Raw genomic sequence first — 12,531 nt, 5'->3', positions numbered from 1 at the left:
TTTTTTTTTTTTTTATTAATTTTTTTTTTAAATATAATTTTAAAAAAAAAAGAAAACAATTATATATATATATATATATATATATATATATATATATATATATATATATATATGTGCAATAATTTTGTCATATTAACCGTAATCAAAATGATTTAATAATATAGAAAGTAAATAAATTATCTAAACCTTTTTTTAAATATTATTCATTAATTTTCAAGGGAGGTAATTCATAAATTGTCATTAAAGATACGTAACGTATTATACACATTTAAAAATAATATTTAGAGCTAGCTACATCAGTCACTAGATAGTGGGTATTATCTTGTTTGTTTTAGAAAAATATTGTAAGGATTTCATCAAATATATAATTTCTGTGTTGTGTTCCATTGGATTATAGTAGTGCTCCTCTAAAGAATATTGGATCGGAAAGAAAAGATCTTCTTCAGAGACAACTTACTAAAATGAACAGCCCCTTTTAACAGACATTTTTAAAGATTAAATCGTAGGGAGATAAAAAAAAAATATATCTTGCTGAAGAAAAAGATTTTTTTTTTTTTTTTTTTTTTTAATTTTGGAGGAGACCCACTTGTAAGTCATATCTTTCAAAAGACAAACTAATTTTTTTTTTTTTTTAACTAAATTAGTTGATTAGTTTATAAATTATCAACCGTTTATGAAAAAAAAACCCCGAAAAATATCAAACAACATTTAAATGAAAGGAAGTTTGGCAAAAGGACACATTAGTGGAGCACCTAGTTGGAATTGAAAACACAAAAGCAAAGTTTTACAAATCTAACATATTAAACTATTGCTTTGTGACGGATGCTAAATAAAACCAAAAACTTAGAAATGAAAAAAAAAATTTTTTTTTTTTTCTTTTCAAATTGTTCATTTTTCTTTTTTTTTTTTTTTTAAATATTTCAATGTTTTTATTAGTTTTTTTTTTTTTTTTAATTTTTTTAAATAGTTCTATAAAAATTTATCAGTTGATTAAGTTAAATGATGTGCTTTGGGTAATTACAGCATTACACAGAAACAGGTGAAAGGTCAAATATTTAACAGAGGTAGGCGAGATATATATGTATATATAGACATATAAATCTAGATATATATGATTTGACATGATTAAAAGACGATATATTACTGTCCTGAATTTCATTTCTTCTGAAGAAAATCAAACGTTGAAAATGGGGAAACACTGTGAAAGTAAAATCTGGCTTTGTTTCATTTTTTTTTTTTTTTTTTCAAATTTTTTTAAATAGAAAGAGTTGACAATTCTAAATCAAAATTAATTTTTTTTTTTTTTTTTTTAGGGTGCGAAGTAAAATGAAGGGAAGAAGTTTTTGTACAATAATGGGATAGAAGAGTGAGGTGCAAAAAGAGGCACCTCGATGTTAAGAAGTTTTGTACAGTATGAAGAGGCTGTAGTGATGACATGAGAGGATCTGAGGGGTTTGGGTTAGGGTTAGGGGTAAGGACAATAAGTATTGTACAGCGATAAGTGCAAAGGGACAGGTAAGGAACAAGAACAGTTGTATTTACAAGATTAATAGGGGGCCACTAAAGTATACATTATACATGTAATTTACAATAAATCGAACAACACGGGGTAGATATTATACAAAAAAAAAAAAAAAAAGAGGAGGAGGACTGCGTATAAAGTAAAAACTAAATTACAGTAAGTAAAGATAACATTATAAAGGCAAAGACGGGGGTCGGAGGTTCTTTTGCGTTTTTAATTATTGTTTTTTTATTTGTTTTATTTTTTTCTTTTAATTAACCAGTTTTATTTGTGTGGTTGTTTAATTTTTTGTATTTTTGCAAATAATTTTTTGTCCAATTTTTTTTTTTTGTTGTTTGTTATTTTTTTTTTTTTTACCTGTTTTTGTGATTTTAAGTTAATAGTTATTTTATTTTGATCTAAAAAGCAAATTCTATTCAAAAATTTTAATTTTCGTTTTAAATTAAAAAAATAATAATAATAATAATAATAATTGGATCCCCAAAGATAAAAATATAAATTAAAAACAAATATAGAAGCTTAGCTGTAGAAGTGGATTTAAAACAACAAAAAAAAAAGGCAACCAGCCAATAAGCTGCATACTATTAGCTGCCTTGATTAATGAATCACACATACATGCACACACATATATTATACATATACAGATGTACACATATACATGTATACACTTGTGTGTGGGTGTGCATACAATATATATATATATATAGAGAGAGAGAGAGAGAGATGGATACATATACACATTAAAAAAAGTTTAAAAACGAAAGAATAAGAGTGCATGAGGCTGTAGAGATATCAGCCGTTATTCCATTCACCATATTGAACTTGTTTTCATTGCTTGATCATCCGAATCATACTTAGACCATTCCAATCAATTTTATGCGCCATAGTCCATAAACACACAGGCATAACAGAGCACTGCACGCAAATTGAGACTTAATACAGAGAATCTTGCATCTCAGTGTTTGTATCACCAATCTTTAAATCCCGTAGAAAAGAGAGGGCATCTAGATCAGCATCTCCAAGAGAACCGTACCCAGCCGGAGTACGAGGGGTAAGTGGTTCAATATACCTTTGTGGTTCGTCCGTGCTACTTAGTACCGAGCGGTCATAAAGACGTGGTCGCATGGGCCACATGAGAGAGGTCGGCGGATGCTGGGGTTCTCGTTCCAGCATATGACTACCGTAGTTACCATGGTTTCCGCTAGTTGCATGAGGCTTCATTTCTGCAGGAAACGGAGCTTGTAGATGCCCAGTTTTAGCTATATGCCTCTGGTGATAGTCTAAATGCTGTTCCATGGTTAGCGGTACAGAATAGTTAGATGTAACTGATGGGTGCCGCCTGGTCAGTTCATGGACCTCTTGTTCGACATCCTTCTCCGGACTTTCGTCCAACATCTTGACAAGGTTTAAGACCGTGGTTGGCGTTTCGATCTCATCACTAAACTGTCGGCTAAATCCTGTTCCCAGGGGCATGGGAGGGAAGTCCTTCATGCCGTTGTGTCGACCAATGTGATTAGGGTTATCCTCGTCTGTCGGTTTGCGCAAGGGTAAATCCAATTTGGGTAAATTCTTTTTCCTCAACGGTTCATCGGCCACTGGCTTATAACCCATACTCGGATTCATGGGAGAAATGCACTCAAAGTGATTTGAAGGAGGAGGAGGAGGCGGAAGAGTGGAATTCATGTGATGGAGGGGTGGTCCACCCATATTATTGGGAGGACCCATATTTAGATTGGGAGGTTGTTGACTCATAGTCTGGGGATTTATAGGGTTTGGATTGAGATTATGAGCCGGATGGAGGCCATGGTTGTTTGGGTTGAGCCCTGTAGGCGGGTTAAGATTATGGATTGGTTGATTTAGTGTGTGGGGAGGAAGAGAAGGAGGAGGAGGAGGAGGAGGTTGGGGAGCAAACTGGCAACCCAAAGTTTGGGTGGCAGAACGTATCGGACAGGGCTTGACAATATGGTCACTTGAAAATTTGCTAACCTGATTAAAGAGAGACAAATTATCATTCTCCTTGTATCTATCGATGCCCATCATTTGGCGAAGCGATAAATTCTTAACCAGATCATCAGTGTGCTGCGTTTCATTCTTCTTGAGTATCTGTCTGTGCAAATCCCCATGCTGCGGTTTTTTGTGCCTGCTGACCACCTGTGACCAAGTAGTCTCCACAGGTGTGGCTGACCTACTGTCCACAGGTAGATGATCGATGGCTAACTCTGGCTTCAAGTGCATCGGCAAATCCTCCGAAATATTTGCTGATATCGGAGTGTTTGTGCGTGAACTTTCAGTCGAGCTACCCAGTTGGTGGCTGGTTAGCAAGTATGACGGCACATGTTTCACGTTCGGTAACAGCTGGATTACTTGACCAGTGGCCGTTGAACTGGGGGATGATGACGATGGTGGTGGTACCTGCGAGTCCCTCATCGAAGGAGGTGTCCTTTCTACGCGTGCATTGTGGCCGCTGCTGGGAAGAGCCCGGTTACTAGGGAAGGTACCGTTGCGGTAATGTGTAGGGCGGGACATGCCATAATATTTTGAAGACATAAAAGCAGGGCTCCCAAGATAGGGGCTGCTTGGAAACCTTGGAGGTACCATCAGCATCCGATGCTCTTCTGGTGAGTAAAGATGCTGCAAGGGTAAGCAGAGAGGTAGAAATGAACTATGATAAGGATTCGGGGGCATATACATGACCGGTTGACCTTTGGTCAGCTTGGCCGTTTTAGCCAGAAGTTTTGCCTGTTCAGCATTCTTAACCTCCCCAATTGCCCCAGGATCGGATAGTGGGGTAACATTAGACTGAGATAAAACAAGTGCATTAGCAGAAGTTGTGGCTGTAGAGTTTGGCAGGTTGACAGGGTTGGGGAGTGCTTTGCTCTTTGGGAGGCTTGGCTGATGATGTGGCAGAGGCAGTTGTTGTTGATGATGCTGTGGTGGGAGTAGAGGGAGTGGTGGCTGTTGCTGTTGCTGCTGCTGCTGCTGTTGTTGCATTTGTGGGGGTGGAGGAGCTGGGGGCGGTGGTTGCTGTTGTTGTTGCTGCTGTTGTTGTTGTTGCTGCTGCTGCTGTTGTTGTTGTTGTTGTTGAGGTGTTGGGGGTAATGGTGCTCCATGTAATGGAGATGCAGTATGATGTCTCTGGGGCAAGGGAACAGGCGGTGTACTGCGTCCAGACATAGATGGTGACTGCCCCACGGGGCCAGGTCCGTGTGGAGAACCAGGATAGACTGGCGCATAAATTCCATAATATGGTCCAGTGTAGAATGGAAGATAAGGTGAACACATCTGAAGAAAAGAAAATGGATATGAAAGAAAGGGAAAGAGAAAAAGAACCTCTGAAAGGAACATGTTTAGCATGAAACATAAAAACAAATGCACACATTTTAAAAATTTACTTAAGTTTTAGAACACTATCTTCTATTAAAAATATAAATTCAAAATAATTCATATATTAAAAAATAAAATCCAAAAATAAATGTTAAAAAAATGCAAAACAATTTATATATTAAAAATAAACAATTAAAAAACACATATATTAAAAAATCCAAAATAATCTATGTATCTATAAAAGTGAAATTGTCTGTCTGCGCATGTGTGTGTGTGTGTGTGTTCGTGTGTGTACGTTTCCCTACCAAACTACTCTGTCAATTTTCAGTCTACAGACTCGAGATTTGACATAAGGGGTATTGAGATTTGGGAAAATCTTTTTAATCAGTTTTTGGCCAGAAATTTGTCTGTCGATTTAACTTTTGAAAACTCTACCAAACTCCTCCGCCAATTTTGGGTCTAAACTCTTGAAATTTTAGATGTAGGTTACTTGAACATGGATCAAACTTTTTAATTTGTTTTGAGCCCAAAACAATAAATGTTAAGGGGTCAAAATTGGGGCAAAGTTTTAAAAACAATTTTTATCTCTGCGGTCTCTATCATATTACTCAGCTAATTTTTGGTCTAAACATCTGAAATTTTACATAAAGTGTATTCAGACATAGGACAAGCTTTTTAATCAGTTTTTAATGAAAATTTGGCTGTCAATCGGTCAAAGTTCAAAAGATTTGACCTTTGCAGACTCTACCAAACTCCTCCACCAATTTTGGGTCTAAACACTTCAAATTTTAGATGTAGATTACCTTGACATGAGCAAAACTTTTTTATATATATATATATATATATATATATATATATATATATATACATATGCACATAAAGTTATGAACAGTACATAGGGCCCGAGCAAAGCTGGGCTGAACTGCTAGTATATAGATAAGAAAAAAAATTATTTATATAAAAAAAAAGATGAAATACCATTTATATATTTTCAAAATAATCAAAACCAATTTATTAAAAACAAATTAAGAAAATAAAAAATGGCATTTAACGATCTTTAAACTATTATAAAGTCATCCCAGCTCAAAAAGTTTTGTTTGTTTGTTTTTTTTTTAGAATCAGTTTTTACAATTTTTTGTGAAGGTTTTTTTTTTTTATATATTAAGAGTGTGGGAGTTGACTATTTATAGCGTGTAATTGATTTGATTCGATTTTTAGATTTGGGTATGAACTTTTACTTCTTTTAGGTTATTTAATATATTATTTGAGTCCTTTGAAAAGAGATTTTCAAATTGTTTGTTGGATACGATAATTCACATTTTTATGCAGGTTAATTGGTATTTGTTTTGTGTCAGATGTTTATCAATAATATTTCTTTTTATTTAAAAGTTTTGTTTGATTTTTTCATTTTTAGGTTGTTAAAATATTATTTGGGTCCATCTTCTGGAGAGAGATTTTCAAATTCTTTGGTTAATAGTAGAAAGTAAACCTTAGTTTTCTTTCGGCAACCCCATAACTATTACTGCTCTTATTTTGTCCTTTAATCCTCACATGCCATGAGCAATGTTTCGGACAAAGGAGGAAAAATTGCTGTTTTCTTTAGTTAGAATTTATCTATATTACACTTATCATTGGTTAGTTTCTAGCTTTGAAATAATACTTTTTCTTAACTCCTTGCATCAAATGGCTTCATGCTGTGTCTGGTACGATTTCCATAAAAAATAATTTGGGTTTCTTGGTATTTTTCTCTTATTAGATGTTAGCTCATTATTACTAATTATTACTATTATTTATTACTAATATTATTATTACTAATAATTTGTTTTCAACTTCAGTTTGTACAAATTAGTTTAAGAAACCCTATTATTTATGAAAAAGTTACATTTTTAAACAATGTTTTTATATTTGTTATTTTGTAATATTTACTGCATAGATGATGCACATAGAGTTCATATCACATTAATGTTTTATTGTTAGTCCTTCACTGTGATGGTTAGACCAAGGTTCAGCTTCTCCTTCAAGCAGATGTATGTGGGTCAGTCCAACACACACTTTTAGTATGCTACTTAAAAAAAAGGGCAAGAAATCTTTTTAACAAACCAGTTGGACTCTGGAATGAAATTTTGCTCAGATCAGTTATCTGCACAAAATCCTGCGTATCATGAAGACCAAGTTTCCTTATAACGTGATAATCTTTGGAACACAGACTCAATTTGGATGGTGATGTTGAGTTGATGTCCATTATTGTAAAGCACTGGGTGGAGAGAGTGGCAACGAGAAGGCCATGCATATGGAAGTAAGATTTAGCTCTGTGTCACACCTACGGAAAAACTCAGAAGAAGCTGTCCAAAAACTCCCACGTCTTAATCAATCCCACCTTTGAGTTCCCTAACTTGCTCAATTGCAACCTCATAAACTATTATATGTGAAGCACAGTTAAGAAAAACACCAAACGTGAGCGGATTGGCAAAATCAAACTGGTGTTCAGACGACACTATGAAGGCTACATGCCTTAGGTTCAGATTTCGGCTGTAGGCCATGGTGTAGATCCAGGGTCGCTTCTTCGAGTGAAATATATTCAGCAATCCCTTGCTTCCTTTGTTTCAGCTTGCTTGACTCATTGGTCTAGTGATCTTCAACAATTTACTTTTTTGATACCTCACTGTAATATGACTTCTTATTCCAATAGCTTCTTACCAAGAATGCAGGTTTGTGGAACTCTCTTCCTGCTCACTGTTTTCCTCCCATCTATAGCCTTGATCTTTTCAAGTTAAGGCCAATAAGCATCCCCTGTCTTTGTGGTAATCATATTTTATTCTTGTTAGCTCCTTACATCAAGTGGCTTCACATCTTGTTTGGAATGATTTCCATTAAAAAAGATAGTATAGGAGTTGTGCTTGGAATTTTCAGAATATGTCAATCATTCACCAAGATAATTTGTTTCCTTTCCAAAAAAAACAAATTTATCTCAAACAACCTGCATTTTTAAGATGCCCATGTTGCAATCTGCAAGGAAGCACTCCCATGCCATGTTCCAAATTCGAAACAAACACATTTTCCAATTCATGTAAGTCTATGAGGAACATTTTTTCCATTATAAAAAAAAAAAATGAAAATTTATATGGGAATGAGGGGAGGGAGTGATCCAGACAAGGTATGAAGTCACTTAATAAAAGTAATTAAAAAATGCTTCAAGATAAAAATCCAACGATAAGTCTTAGATTGATAGATTCAGATCCAGAAAACAGCAATTATTCTCCGTTTATCAGAAACATCATTCATGGAATGTGACAACTAAACGACAAAATAAGAGAAATGAGAATCACAAGGTTATCGAAAATAAAATCAATGTATATTTTCCAATTTTCTAAAAAATATACAATGGAAAAAATGTACAAAAAAGAAATGCAAGAAAAAAGAAAAGATAAAAAGTGCAAAAAAGAAATGAAAAAAAGCAAAAGAAATGAAAAAAAGCAAAAAAAAGCAAAATATGAAATGTAAAAAAGCAATAAAAAGCAAAAAAAAGCAAAATATGAAATGCAAAAAAGCAATAAAAAGCAAAAAAAGCAAAAAATGAAATGCAAAAAAGCAAAAAAGTAAACTAAAGCCAAAAATGAAAAAGATATGAAAAAAGAAATACAAAAAACAGGAAATGAAAAAGGAAATGAAAAAAGGAAATGAAAAAAGGAAATGGAAAAATGAAATGGAAAAATGAAATGGAAAAATGAAATGGAAAAATGAAATGGAAAAAGGAAATGAAAAAATGAAATGAAAAAATGAAATGAAAAAAGGAAATGAAAAATAAAAAGAAAAAAGGAAATGAAAAAATGAAATGAAAAAATGAAATGAAAAAATGAAATGAAAAATGAAATGAAAAAATGAAATGGAAAAATGAAATGGAAAAATGAAATGGAAAAATGAAATGAAAAAAGGAAATGGAAAAAGGAAATGGAAAAAGGAAATGAAAAAAGGAAATGAAAAAAGGAAATGAAAAAATGAAATGAAAAAATGAAATGAAAAAATGAAATGAAAAAATGAAATGAAAAAAGGAAATGGAAAAAGGAAATGGAAAAAGGAAATGAAAAAATGAAATGAAAAAAGGAAATGAAAAAAGGAAATAAAGGAAATGAAAAAAGGAAATAAAGGAAATGAAAAAGGAAATAAAGGAAATGAAAAAAGGAAATGGAAATAAAAAAAGGAAATAAAGGAAATGAAAAAAGGAAATGGAAAAAGGAAATGGAAAAGGAAATGAAAAAAGGAATAAGGAAAGGAAATAAAAAGGAAATGAAAAAAGGAAATGCAAATGAAAAAAAGGAGATGAAAAAAGGAAATAAAAAAAGGAGATGAAAAAAGGAAATAAAAAAAGGAGATGAAAAAGGAAATAAAAGAAATAAAATAGGAAATGAAAAAATGAAAAAAAGGAAATAAAAAAAGGAGATGAAAAAAGGAAATGAAAAAAGAAATAAGGAAAGGAAATAAAAACGAAATGAAAAAAGGAAATGGAAATGAAAACAAGGAAATGAAAAAAAGAAAAGAAAAAAGAAAATAAAGGAAATGAAAAAAAAATGAAAAACGGAAATGAAAAAAAGGCAAACTAATGCAAAAAAAAGCAATAAACGAAAGCAAAAAAAAAGATATACAAAAAAATTACAATTGATAAAGTTCACTCGATTCATTACCTGTGGGTACAGAGGATAGGGACATCGAGGATAGAATGGAAGAGATGGGAATGCTGGGACTTTTATATGACCATACGGATTCAATAAATTGGAGTCAAAGTGCTCATCATCCATATGAGAACGGAGCTGACGGCTGGGGACGAACTCTGGAGCCAGAGGATTGAGCACATATGTCTTTTTGATTTCAGCTCCGTCAAGTTGACCTCTTAGTTGAGTCCATGTCATACCAATTAAACTGCTATTTTTCGTTGCAGCTTCCAAGAGGTGTTCCCAGATTTTTCTGAAAAAAATATGCAAAAACATAATCAGAAAGAATATGATTCAATCTTTAAACATAAAAATAATTGTTCATGATGAAATTTGTTGGAAATTTTTAAATCAATATTAAATGAATATTGGATGAACAAACGTTTATATTGATTTGCCTCATTGAGATCTTTCTCATTTTAGGACAGAACCAATCGATTTGGATGTGTATTTGGATCCAAAGAATAAGGCATATATAGTACAAATGTAGGTAACCTCCAGCTCAAGAGGAAAGTTTGACTGTTTGACAATATTTAGTCATTGAAAAAATTTTCCTTTATCTGCAAAGTAATATATATATATATATATATATACGAGAAAACAGTAAATAAAACATGTTAAAAAACACTTTGAAATGAGTTAAAAACATATTTAATCTGAAAAGGAAACACTAGATAAGTGGATAGTCCTTAATCTGCGGAGTTTCGAAGAAATACTTTCCTTCTCATCAGAGGGTAGGAATTATAAAATGCGGGATCAGATTTTGCATGCAAAAGTATTTGATGAAACAACATGTAAGTCAAAGATCTTACTTGAAAACAAAAAAAGTGAAGCCGAGGGAATATGGTGAAGAAAAAGGTGATTACACATGAATGGATAGTCTGGTGGAAGATAAATAATCCAGTGACGGTAAAATCCAAATATATTATATATATATATATATATATATATATATATATATATATATATATATATATATATATATATATATATATATATATATATATACAGAGTGTCCAAAAAGTCACTGAAGGGTTGAAAATCTTTGTCATTTTATCATTAATGATTTTTTTTTCTATTTCAGATATTGTACAAATAATATTTTGGAAATTAATTATGGATAAGTATTGAACAACGTACACAAGTTGTGAAATTGTTTTACCAAAATCAGGGGTCAATTTTTTTGACTCAAAGAGTATATTGACGGCATTTTCATGTAAGAGATAGCCTAAGACTTGACTAGCCCCGACTTTTTCTTGTGGGGATATCTTAAAGAAAGAGTCTATGTTAACAAACCCCAAATCCTGCAAGAATTGAAGAAAAACATCAGTAACGAAATAAGGAAGTGAAATCGCAATCCAGAGATTTTACAATCTGTCATGAATAATATTTTGGAAAGAGCACAAATATGTGAAGCTGAAAATGGGCAACATTTAATAGACGTTATTTTTCATAAATAAAGATTATTTGAATTTTGCATTCTTTTTTGAATTTCCCAATGTCTTAATCAGAACAGAAAGATATTAAAAATAAAGAATCTATTTAAGTTCAAAACCCTTCAATGACTTTTTGAACACCCAATATATATACCATACTTTGGGGTAATTGCACTAACTAAAAATGTTGTTTTGGCAACCACGCATATAAAGAGCACTTTTTTTTAGTTGGCGCAATTACCTTCAGATTTGGTGCAATTACCCCAAAGTACAGTATTTATATTTTTATATATATATATATATATATATATATATATATAAAACTCAAGTATAAATTATGTTTACAAGCCAAAAACTTCCGTTAACTTAAAGCAAATATAAATATTAATATTTCTATGGTAATCCCAAACAAATAAAGCTCAATACAATAAAAATAGGAAATAGAGCTTGCCATATGTGATGTGATTTGTATGGTTGGAATGATGTGATGCGGTTTGTATGATTGGAATTCCTAGTTAGTTTAGTGTGTTGCAAATTATTGTATTACTTGTGTGTGTATATAAACATAAACAGACATCTTTTACTCACACACACCAATAATACAATAATTTGCAACACACTAAACAAACTAGGAATTCCAATCATACAAACCACATCACAAAATATAGGACAAATATTAAAAACAACAAAACATCTCCAAAACAAATTAGTTTCCTTGCCAAAATTGCCATTATAGATATGTTTTTAAATTTTAATATCGAAACAGGCTTATTTAAGCCATTTTTCACGTGTTCGTTTTTCTGTTTTCATCGTTCGTTTGCATTATGTTAGTTTTTTTGTTTTTTTTTCGATGTTTTGATTACCCCTACTCCCCACTTAATTAAAATGTTGTTTTCTTTTTTTACTTCGCTTATAACAAACAAACCTACGTCGTCGTCGTCGTAACATTCGACGACTTCTGAGCATGCACCTGTCAATTTGGTTCTTACTTAAATAAATTCAAACATCTTTCACTAACTCATTCTGGCTGGCCGATTTTTATTTTCAAACTTCATCTCAGGGCTTCAGGTTCGATCATACCCCCCCCCCCCGGGTTCTTTTTTTATTTAACACCACACACACCTACAAACACCTGGGCAACGCCGGGTACCCCCGCTAGTATGTATATATAAATCTCACCTATCTGTTTAAATGTATGTTTGTATGTATGTCTGCCTAAAACTTTTGACAAAGGCAACGGATTTTCACAAGATCAGTATCGTTTTAAAGCTCAACCCTTCAGACGACAAATGTCGAAAAATTTGCTAAAACATTAATTCCTTCACCCTCAACTGAGCACTTTTCTACAGGGAGGGGTCACTTTTTTCGCCGCTATTTTCGAAAGTCATCCCCTCTTTTCGATTAACTAGCCTTAATTTAAACCTTTGTCACTTCCAGGTTGATGATGAGCACAACAGCAAAGACGTCACTTTTTTTTTTTTTCACATTCTTTTCTTCCTTTACGGTACGGGTTCGAGCCTGCCTGCCTACTACCACTTTTTTT

The 12,531-nt window shown here is 32.6% G+C and overlaps 1 protein-coding gene across 2 annotated transcripts in view; it reads right to left on the bottom strand.

Moving 5' to 3' along the window:
• Positions 1-1,837: 1,837 nt before the first annotated feature.
• The window catches only part of LOC145252549 (uncharacterized), a 199,966-nt gene continuing 189,272 nt past the window's right edge, over positions 1,838-12,531 (bottom strand). For both annotated transcript variants that reach the window (XM_080112101.1, XM_080112102.1), the window contains exons 23-24: positions 9,526-9,805; positions 1,838-4,804 (exon numbers count right to left, since the gene is read on the bottom strand). In XM_080112101.1, coding sequence (XP_079968227.1) covers positions 2,456-4,804; positions 9,526-9,805 — 2,629 coding nt within the window. In that variant the 3' untranslated portion in view covers positions 1,838-2,455. The remainder of the gene's footprint in view (positions 4,805-9,525; positions 9,806-12,531) is intronic.

This window comes from Euprymna scolopes, chromosome 29 (genome assembly GCF_053919585.1).
Source record: "Euprymna scolopes isolate OS-2025 chromosome 29, ASM5391958v1, whole genome shotgun sequence".
In the NCBI taxonomy this organism is placed as follows: Eukaryota; Metazoa; Mollusca; class Cephalopoda; order Sepiida; family Sepiolidae; genus Euprymna; species Euprymna scolopes.
This window is presented reverse-complemented; position numbering and strand designations above follow the sequence as displayed.